We start from the raw sequence: 11,432 nt of genomic DNA on the forward strand, positions 1-11,432 counted from the left end.
CGTTGCCGGGCAGGTTGACTACTGGACCATCAGGGAAGCCCCCACTGCTGCTGAGGGCCGTGTGTCCCATGTTTTGTGCTTCCTGGTGGAGGTTTTGCTGTTTAAAGCGGGCTCCCGGCCTGGTTCTGAGAAGGCCTGGGGTGTTCTAGGCACGAAGGTTGTGATGTGCCTCATGGGGAAAATACAGGCATGAGTTCCGTGTTAATGGATAAACAGTATAGGTTAAGTTGTCTTTAATCAAAAAACACATAAGACGGGGTATGTATCGATCAGCTGATAAGCCCCACCCTGTGTTCCCCCTGAGACAGTGGCTCAGCAGCCGCCAGCCTGATGTCCTGTCTGGTCTGGCTCAGCTCGGGGCTCTGATTGACTCACAGCTGTGTCAGGCACCTCTCAGGAGCAGTGGTGCTGGGCTGTAGCAGGAAACGTGTCTATGAGTTACACTCAGACAGGAGTGGAGCCTCTGCCTGAGTGGGGGGGGCATCCCAGGACACAGCCAGGGAACCAAGCAGGACAGTGGACGGGCAGGGAGACCCACAGGGCCAGGCCTGCTGCGGGAAGCAGGCGCACTGGGGGCCAGTGACGAAGAGAGGTGTTTTGGGGGTGTTCACAGCCACAACAAGGCTGCAGAGGACCGGCCTGGAGGCTGTGCCACCATCCAGGTTGTAGCTGCTGGCCTCTGCCTGTATGCGGACTATGCTAATGGATGGGTGGGGAGCGTGGGGGCTCAGGACGGTGCCTGGCGTCCCCGTGAAAGGTGACCCTGGAGTTGAGTCCCCCTCCTGCTGAGGCACCACGTGACTGAGGGCCAGGCACCCCAACAGAAACACAGTGCTCCCCCTGCTGGGTGGGCACCCATGTGGCCTCACAGGGGAGAGTCTCAGTGTAGTGCGTCATCACAGCCGCCCTCCCACCCTTAGAAAAGGAAGCCTGTCTTTCCAGGCAGTTGCCTTGAGCTCTGGTTATTGCCGCCATGGGCACAGGGAGGGCACGTTTTGATGCTTGGTGCTCACGGAGGGGCGGAGAGGTGGGATGAGTCTGGCTGTGAGGCGGGCTCTCGGCCCAGGCCTCAGTCCCAGGCCCACACCTGCGGTTCACCAGTGTGGTTATGGTTGTGCTGTTTCTCCAGCGACTCATTTGGGTTGGATGTGGAGTCCTGGGGCGACACTGCGTATTTAGGTGGCATCCCACCTGCTCGCTGGGCCTAAGTGCCCCTTTGCCGTCTTCCTTCTGAGACTCCTCTGCCCACCCGCAGGCTCCCTTACTGCCCAGGTCCTTTCTTTTCCTGTTACCTTTCTAAGGGTTTCCGGATCAGTTAGTGGAAGACCCTGCTCGGCATGGCCTAGGAACCACACTATGCCTGCTTGAGAATCTGGGACCCGGGTCCCCCTACAGCCATGCCTCCCATACAGCAGGCCTTGCTGCCCTGCCCTGCTGCACCAGCCTATTCTTCCAGTCACATAATTTTTTAGGCTTTGACCATTTGTCCTGACCTACCATTAACTTCATTCTGCTCTGAATCATTGCTTCATCCTCCTGAAATAGCATTTTTATTCAAGCCAGAGTTTTGTGGGACATCTCCCAAACTCGCCAGGGCTCTGTGTCTCCACCACGGACTGCGGCAGAGAAGTGTGTGTCCTGCCGGAAGAACCCAGGCTTCGTTGCAGTGCTGCCTCCGCACCACACAGGTCCTTATTCTTGAAAGTGACACAGCAGTCATTCTCAAGAGATGACAGTGGAGATGGCCAGAAGCCCCATGTTAACCAGGTCCAGCTGCCAGTCCCTTTGTTCCCGGAAGACATGATCATATGAATTTCCCTATACAAAAGCGTACTGGGAATTTAATTGGAATGGTGTTGAATCTGGAAAGGAGGGTGGGGGCACTGGCGTCCTGGCAGTGTTGGAACTCCCCTTTCTTTGACCTCAATGTGTGTTCTGTGGCTTCCCATCTGTTTCATTTTGCAAACTGCCCCCCTACCCTATCTCTCCACTTAGCTTCAGGTTCCATTTCTTGGGAGAAATTCTGTAGTCCCCCTGTGCTAGCTAAAGCAATGTACTAGAATACCTAGAGTCATAAAGCTTGGTGTAAACCCCTTATGCTTAGAGCTCTTACGCAGCATGTAGAGCAAACTACCAGGAGCTACTGCAGCATTAACATTAAGTGACCAACATCAGGGAGGCGGGGCAGCACAGTCACTGCTGGGGCCCGGGCACGCTCCTGAGGTGAGGCCGCTGTTCCAGGGTCTTCGTGTGCAGATCATTCTCCATCTGGCCACCTGCTGCCATGGTCCTAAGCCTCCCTTGGGGCCCGAAGGGACTGGATAGAGGGGCAGGGGTCTTCCTGGACAGGATGCTGCCTCTCCAGGTCGCTCTTCCAGCACACACCCTGCCTCACCCCCACCCCCGCTGTGGTAAATAGCCCAGGCCCAGTCTGCCTTCCCACTTGGAGAAAGAGCACTTCTGGTGTGGGATGACCGTCTTCGGTTCATCCCTTGTGGTTTGGTTATGCAGAGCATGAGGCAGGCGTGATCAGAGGTGGTGGAGGCCCTTGTGCCAGCGGGAGTCCAGGAGGAGGAAGGGCCTCTCGGTGATGAAGACCAGAGAGAGGATGGGCTTGGGTGGAGGGGTGTGGGGAAGCCAGCCTAGGGCTCGCTGTAGATCCCTCCCGTGACAGGCTTGGAGCAGGTATGTGGCTCAGATGCAGGTTTAGCTTGCTACACCCCAGTCCCCTCCTGGGCTCGGGCCCTGCATTGAGGAGAAGCCAGCAGCAGCCCCTTGGCCACAGCACTACAGCCATCTGCTGTGTCCTGCCTCTGCCTCCCGTCCTCCGCCCTCCCCCCTTCAGCAAGGCAGCCCACTACTGGGAGCAGTAAACAGATGCTGTGCGTTCACAGAAAGACTCACTGTTCACACAGTTAGCATGTGGTGGGGTTTCTGATCCCCAGGGGCCTGGCAGGGACAAGCGTCCACCCAGACGCATGGGCTCTGACTCACTGTCTCTCCACAGCAGCAGCGAGTCCCCTGCACATGCTGGCGACACATGCCTCCGCCTCCGCCTCCCTGCCCACCAAGCGCCAGAACGGTGACCCAGCGGAGCAGCCGGAGCTGAAGCGGGTCAAGACGGAAGACAGCGAGGGTCTCGTCATCGCCCTGAGTGTGGACGCGCCGCAGGCTGCCATGCGGGAGAAGGGCGTCCAGAACTAGCGGCCGGGAGAGCATTTCTCACTTTAACGTCAACTCTGTGGTGCCAAAAGGAGACACTGCCTCTCACCGACGCTCGGAGCGTGTTCCCTCGGTGGGTAGAGGGCCCTGCGGTTGGACTTCACCTCAGCACTGGAAACACAAACCCAGGTGGCCTTAAAACTCCTTAAGTTAAAAGACTGAAGTCACCCCTGAACATCAGAACCACAAACAGCAAAGCCGGGCTCCGGCAGTGTCTCCCCGCCCAGCGTTCAGCTCAGCTCCCAGTAGAGACTCACGGTCCTTCCCAGGGAGGACACGCCTGGTGCGAGCAGACCTGCTGGGCCTGGGCCGGAGCCACCCCACCGCCCGCTGCCAGTAGACAAGACAGTATTTTGTTGTTCACATGTGGAATTAGAATATTTTGAGGTGTACTTTCTTTCTTTACAAAATAATGGGGTCTTTGACATTTCAGATCACTCCATTTCTACTCTGGAAATTTTGGAATCGCACAGGACCTTTTGTGTGGATTTCATTTGGGGAGAAGCAGAGCGTAGTTTTGTTTGTTTCTGTCGTTTGTTTTCAGCCTATGGAATGATTTACTTTTGTCTGTCCTGTTTAAGTCAGATGGAACTACTTGACATCTGCAGATTTCCCACGTTAGAGCAGTTACCTGATGAATTTAATCCTCCATTTCCACGTGTAGGACGGACATACAGACGGACACCCCGCGGGCCACTTGTAACCCTGACGGAAAGCGCTGCCAGGCTCCTGGAGCTGCACTTACCCATTTCTCTTTCTTGCTACCTTTTGTTGTTGTTTCTTTGTGTTGACTTTGTCCCTGGCATATTTTCCACTCTAAGTAAAACAAGTCTCCTACGTATTGTGTATGTTTAAAACGACAGAACTGTTACTTCGTCATTTGGAAAAAAGATTCAATCTTTTATCACACACCTTTTTCAAGCAAAGGTCACAGATTTCTCCGTGACACGTTCACTGTTTTAGGTGCCGTCCCCAGCTCTCGGCATCATCCAACCAGCCGGCCGCCCCGTGATGTTGTGGTTGTCCCCTCACGGCAGGAGCAGCTGCTGGGGTGGAGCAGAAGCTGCCTGTTAACACAAGGGTCTTGGAAGCAGGCACCCTCCGTCCGGTAAGCGTTGGAAACACCTAGGTTGCTTTTTGATTTGTAATAGGAAATTCCCCTCAACCTTTTAGAACTGAATCTAATACTAGCTGATTTCTCTCCTATAAAAAATAAAAGCGAGAGAAAAGGAAACAAGGTGAGAGAATGAAAAGTCGGAGGCCCGCTTGGCCTCAGCCTGCGTTCCTCTGAAAGAAAGCCACTCACCTTTCCAGAGGTTTCTGGGGTCAGAGCTGAGCAGCATGCAAACAGAAAGAGGGCTCTGGCCTTATTGTGAATTTTTAAATGTCATCATCATAACATTATTTATTTAAATGTAGTTATTTTGGTATTTAATTTTTTTTAAAGAGAGGAAAAAAAAAAAACCCCTGTATTTTCCTGGTGGAATGAAATGGCTCAGAATGGTATATTTAGGCAATTTAAAAACATTTATTATTTACCTAAAGACCAAATATGATAAATCTGTTCTAAGTATTGTGTGTCAATCCACGGTATGGAGCTGTCACAATGTTATTGCAGATAATGCATATTAAAATTATGAAATTACTGCACACTAGCTGGATTTATAACTCAGCCATTTAAAAAAATAAAAACAAAACCATCATGTGAATGAGACCACGTGTGTGACAGTAGCAAAATCTAACTTGCAGACTGAAGCACGGATGGATCAGAGCACCTCAGGGCAGCAATCTACATCTCCCAGGCACTTTACAGATACCTTGGAATGTATATTTTTATTTGTCTTTTTACACAGAAGGTTTGCAATTTGAAAAATAATTCAGATGTGATGTGTCCTGTTTGTGGGGTTGGGTCACTCCACTGAGTGCTCCAGACCTGTCAGTCACGGGCCACTGCAGCCCCCTGGCCGTGGGCTCTGGGGAGGTGAGTGGACACGACCACCTTGGTAGGGAGATGGCTCGGGTGGCACTAAGCAGGTGCCTCGCGGGTGGCCCAGGAGACGCAGCTCCACCACCATCCTGAAAGGCCTGGTAGACTTTCCCTGTGTAAGCCCCGTCTATCAGTTGATTATTTCTGAGCCTAAAATGTCGACTTTTGGGATTTGGAGGGATTGATTTCTGCTGGGTTTATAGGTAAGAAAAGTACCCTGTTCTCAGATCTAAAGGGAGAAGGATAGTTTTTGCTGCTGGGAGCTAAAGCATGTCTTTTTCAAAGGCGAGGCGCTCTCTTTCCTTTTTCCTGCTGTCTTGGCTCATTCATTGGCACATAGATATTTAAGAATATCAAGGAAAAGGCAGAGGGAAAAAACATAGATTAACAAACTGCCATGTCCTGGGCAGTTTTTAAAATGTTTGAATTTAGCTGTGAATTCCCTTCAACACCTGGGAGTCACTGAGCTTGTGTCCTTGTGGCCCCACTTGGTGCCTGGTGCTACGTCAGCAGTCACAGTGCACTTCCCTCCCACCCAGTAGTCCACTGGTGGTTCCTAAATGTGTCATTTCAGAAAGTCTCTGCTTTGACCTTTGCCAAACTTCTGAGCTCCCTCAGGGACGACAAACTTGATTTCAGCAGCTTCGCCCCGAACCAGACAGAAATACAAAAAGGAAACTCACACATGATCCAAGTGATGTGGCGTATCCCAAGGTGTCCGTGCATGATTTGGGGTTGATCTTCCTCTCGTGTCAGTAGAGTCTCCACTCAGACAGTTGAGCTCCTTAAATGCATCACCCCCACATGGTCCTCTCCTAGAACAAGAGTAGGCGAGGCCACGGTCGGAAGGGGGCGGGGCGTGTCAGGACTTGGGATTTCTGTGCTATGTGACTACAAGGAGACAAGTGACAATCTTCAAGTCCTAACCTCCACTATTCTAGAAAGGATAGTGGTGATTTGTGTGCAAAGGTTTGAAATTTTAAAAGTACCAAGTTCCTGAAATTCAATAAAATATTTTTATTAATTTTAATTGAATACAGAGTATCATTGTCCTTTTGATAAGCTTAAGCAGGCACTGCTTTTTTATATGCTCTTTTCTGAGCACGCCAAAGGCCTAGGTAGCACTGGAGCGCCTGTGCCAAGACACTGCTGACAGCAGCAGAGCAGGCGCCTTGCCTCCACCGGGAGAGAGGGGGCACCGAGTGTCTGCATGGGCAAAGGGAGTTGGGTCACAGGCAGTGCTAACAAAGTCCTGCTGGCTTTTATCCATCCTGTCAGAGTTTTAAAACTAACTTTGAGGTTATGGTGTAGCTCCCATTTCTTCTGATTTGCTCCTGAGCCTGAGATACATTCTCCCGTGAGATGGAAATTGTGTCTAAATTTAGAGGCACACGGGTACTCCAGTCCGCAAGTCACTGTTAGCACTGAGACTGTCCAGCTACTGAAGAGTCTGTGGCACAGATTGCTGATGTCCTAAGGGTTGGGAGGAGGAGGAGGAATACTGAAATGGCGCCACAGAGGCCTCTTTGGGAGATAACTGAAGTTCAAGGACAGAGTTCACAGGGAGTTTTGTTCTTGACATTCATGTCCTAATGTAAAAACAATTATATTAGCATAAAAGAACTGCTCCTTGTGTACTGACTCTCCTTCCTAACTAACAGAAGCATCCCTAAATATTTTTCGGATCTTTTGTCCATGTTGTATTAATAGATGCTTTAGGATGTGTTAGGTCTTACCTCCCGCTTCTCAGGAAAAGCTACTCCAATAGTTATTAGGATCACCTTGTTGAAGTTAAACTGAGTCAAATAAGAGGGGACAGGTATCTTAGAGAATAACCTACCTTTACCCAAGGAAAAGGTGTTGTAAGGGACTTACCTGGTGGTCACCTGGCTAAGACTCCCAATGCAGGGGGCCTGGCTGCTCTCCTGGTTTGGTCCCACGTGGCATAACTAAGTTGGCATGCCACGACCAAGACCCGGCGCAGCCAAATTAATTACATACTTCTTAAGAAAGATGTTGAAGGAAGCCTTTAGGTATAGGAAACAATTCAGTTAACTGATAAGAGTTTCTTCATGTAGCAAAAGCCAAGCTATTGGAGGAGGCCCACATTTAGGCCACATTTTGTCTGTAAGGAAGACACTGGGGGGCATTCCCTGGCACCCAGTGCTTAGGACTCCATGCTTCCACTGCCAGGGGCACAGGTTCCATCTCTCATCACTGAGCTGAGATCCCGCGTGCAGTGTGGCGCAGCCCAGGCAGGAGAAAGGAAGGCGTTGGGGCGTGTCGTGACTCTGTGTGTGGTCACCATACAGTGCATTGAGGCCTAAGCCTGGGAGGTGAGAGAATCCGTGGTATGGAGTGGCTTGCACGGTGGCGCAGGCCTTGGTGGAACACTGTGCTAACTTGACTCGTCTCTCGCAGCCTCTCCCTCCACGTTTATGTGCACAGCAGTACAAAATGAGATTTTAACACGGGTCTCAGGTGACCTCTGATGAGGCACAAAATTTCTGATTTTAGAAATGTCCTGAGGTCCCACACTCTGCCCTATGTCTCAACCATTAGCTGAATAAATAAAGCATCTATCATATCTATTCTCTGAAAAAAGAAATAGCAGGAGTATTAAAACCGTAAGAACAACCAGTGTGGTGACTGTTTTCTTGAATTTTTCTTCCCTCTTGTATCTCCTAGTGTCAACTCTAGGACAGCCTGAATGTAAGAGCTGCATCTTAGGAATGAACAGAATACCCAAGAGAAGCCCTCTCCCCCTGAGGAAAGTGGGGGCCCCTGTGGGACATGGGGAGGGGAGTCACAAAACTACATTTGTAAGCAGTAGCCCTGGAGACACTGAGGATTCAAAAGAGGAACTAGGCGAGGGGACTTCTTTCTAGTCCAAAGAAGGTCAGGGAGAGAGGAGGGTAGAAATACTTCTCTTTGGCCCCAAGAAGTTTACAACATCACACACAGGCTAAAGCCTGAGCTTTTTAGCCAAAGGCCAGAAAAGGGGGTACCTTGGAGACAGGACATTAGAGGAAGACTCCCTAGGGCTAGGTATGGCATTCTGGGCTCACCCTCACCTGCACATGCCTGGAATTGACCTTGAGTAAGCAAAGCAAAGGCTTTATTAATTGAACAAACTCCCATAAAGATTGGCCCCAGATAGCACTGCAGAGCTTGGCAAGCAACTAACCCCAAACTACAGCCTACAGAGGGCAGGTCAGCCTGTTTAGTCTGAATCTAGCTAGGTTATTTGCTTAGAAAAAAAAAAAGTTCTGCATTCACTAGAGGATTTAAACAGGACTCAGATTCATAAAACGAACAATGTCCAGAATGCACAAAATCTCTTTATGCCAGGAAAATCTCTTAAGGGGAAAGAAAGTTAACATGTCAGTTGAAGTATGTTGGAATAACTGGAAAAGGACATTAGCTTTCTATGGCTTTAATTATTGTAACCAAACTCCATGAAGTAACGGCAGATGCTCTTGAAATGAACCAAGAGCTACAGAACTTAAAAATAACAAAAAATCCAGTGGATCAACAGAAAGATGCTTGGAAACAAACCTTAGGCTCAGGGACCTGTGAGATAATATAAAGAGATCTAATATATGCTGGCTTAGTGAATTTCCAGTAAGAGGAGGAAGACATTAATGTTTAAAACAAATATTTTTTAAATTGATGCCTGAAATGTCCCAAATATAATTCTAAAGATTCACAGTTTCAAATAGGATATACCCAAAGAAAAACCCTGTCAAGGCATTACCAGTGGCTATGAAACAAGACATTTTGTCTGGAAAGCAGCCGTAGAAAAGTGACTGGTGGCATACAGAGCAACAACAATCTGAATACAAATTTCTCATCAGGAACCATGGAGGCCATAGGCCTAGAAAATTTTCAAAGGGCTGAAAGTAACTGTCAATCTAGAATATTATATCCATAGAAAATATCAGGAGTGCAGATTAAAAGATATTCTTAGATGAAAGAAAATTGAGAGAATTCCTAACCTGTAGAGACGCTCAAAAGGAAATGCTAAAGGACATTCTTCAGGCAAAAAGTAATAGCAGAGAGAAAACTTGGAACTTCAGGAATGAAGGAAGAGATGAACAGAAATGGTAAATATTTGGGGAAATAAAATAGTTTTTCTTCTTAAATACTTTAAAATATCCTAACCTTCCAATGTAAAAGTTTTAACACTGTCTGTCAGGGTTTTCAGTGTCTATACATAATATGTATTGACAAAAGTACAGTATAAAGGAGGAAGGCAAAGGTCTAGACGTCTCTACATTTCCATATTGAAATGGTGAAACATTCTGAAGTAGACTGAAAAGCTAGCTTTGTGTGCCATAGCCACTGGTGCAATCACTAATAAAGGAAAAATCCAATAGGCAAATTAAAATCGAATGCTAAATTTTTCTTGAAATAACACAAAGAAGGCAGAGAACAGGAAACCAAGGTGGAGGGGATAAGCAAAAAAACAATATGGTAGGATCTTATCAATAATTACATTAAATATAAACAGTCTAAGCATACTCAGAGTGTCAGTTGGATCAAAAAGACCCAACTTATTTTAAATAATATGGATAGGTTAAAAGTAAAAGGATATAAGAAATAAATCCTGCAAACATTCAAAAGAAAGTTGGACTATATTAATGTCAAAGTAGAACTCAGGAAAATTACACCTGAAGGACACTGCATAATGGTACAAGGTCACCGTGCCAAGATGTACAACAGCCCTAAGGTTCCAAGCACCCAGCAGCGGTCTCAAATGAAGCAGGAACTTTGGTTTCTGGTTCCATGGAGCTGGGAAGTCGTCACTCCATCCATCCTAACACATAAATAGCACAACAGCCTGAGAATCAACAACTCATCTCAGATCTAAGGGAGGTGAGGATGCAGGGCAAACCACTAGCCCCAAGATTAGAAAGAGAAAATACAAGCATGGAGACGGAGAGTCCGAGTGTTGCAACAAAGGAACCAGCATGACACAACAGACCCAAAGTAGCCAGATGAGTAAATAAACAAAATTTTTTTTTTTACAAAAAATTTTTTAATGGCAAGAATTGACTAAAAGGAAAACAATTCATACAGATGGAGCAAGCATCAGAACCAGATGTGACAGGGTGTTGGTGTTAGCAGATGGGATTGAAAACAAGGATTAATATGCTAAGGACTAATGGATAAAGTAGACAGCATGCAAGAACAGATAAGCGATGTAAGCACAAAGATGGAAATCCTTAAAAAGAACTGAAGAACACTGTAAGGGAAATACATGTCTTTGATGGGCTTGCTAGTAGACTGGACACGACTGAGAGAATCTTTGCGCTTCAGGAGGTATCAGTAGAAACAGGTAACAGGAGAAAGACTAGGGGGAAAAAACACAATATCCAAGGACCATAGGGCAGCTACATGAGGCATACAACCTATGTGTAACAGGAGTGCCAGAGAAGATGGAAAGAACAGAAGAAATACTTGAAACAATAATGAGTGAGGATTTACCCCAGTTCCAGGAAGCTCAGAGAATGCCTGTCAAGATAAATGCAAAAAAAACCCCACAACCAACTACTTAGGCATAACATTTTCAAAGACGACAGTACAAGACAGAAACAGATGTAGTAGATATTAATCCAACTATATCAGTGATCACTTTGAACATCAGTGGTCTAAATACACCAATAAAAAGCATAGATTGTCAGAGTGGATCAAAAAACACAACTATATGTTGTCTACAAGAAACTAAATATGAAGACATTTCATATAGATTAAACAAACAGGCAAAGATAACCATGCTAACACTAATCAAAGTAAGAGTAGTGTTTCTGTTTTGGCCACACCACATGGCTTATGAGGTCTTAGTTCCCTAACGAGGGATTGAACTCTCAGCAGTGAAAGCACAAAGTCCTAACCACTGGACCGCTAGGGAATTCCCAGGAGTAGTTATTTTATTTTCAGACAGAGCAGACTTCAAGGACAGTTATCACCAATAAAGAAGGGGGCACGGTATCATGATAACAGGAGCAATTCTTCAAAACAACGTTAATTAAATGAAGCAAAAGCTGACAACTAAAACAGATAAATCCGCATTACATTTTGACACTTCAACACTCAACTCTAGGTGACTGATAAAAAATAAGTAGAAAGCAAGTCTATAAGCCTTGAACAACCCCAGTCAGTGTAACTGTGATTGACAGAGTGTTCTACTCAACAGAATACACATTCTTTTCACATGCAC

The 11,432-nt window shown here is 47.1% G+C and overlaps 1 protein-coding gene across 4 annotated transcripts in view; it reads left to right on the top strand.

Annotated features, from left to right (window-relative positions):
- Positions 1-6,239, top strand: part of FOXK2 (forkhead box K2) — a 68,899-nt gene extending 62,660 nt beyond the window's left edge. For 2 of the 4 annotated variants that reach the window (XM_086356793.1, XM_086356790.1), the window contains exon 9: positions 3,008-6,239. In XM_086356793.1, coding sequence (XP_086212919.1) covers positions 3,008-3,204 — 197 coding nt within the window. In that variant the 3' untranslated portion in view covers positions 3,205-6,239. The remainder of the gene's footprint in view (positions 1-3,007) is intronic. The other 2 variants (XM_086356794.1, XM_086356791.1) reach the window with 1 other exon arrangement.
- The last annotated feature ends 5,193 nt before the right edge of the window (positions 6,240-11,432 follow it).

This window comes from Bos grunniens, chromosome 19, assembly GCF_055505025.1.
Source record: "Bos grunniens cultivar Pamir isolate PY7600 chromosome 19, Bosgru_T2T1.0, whole genome shotgun sequence".
Lineage (NCBI taxonomy): Eukaryota > Metazoa > Chordata > Mammalia > Artiodactyla > Bovidae > Bos > Bos grunniens.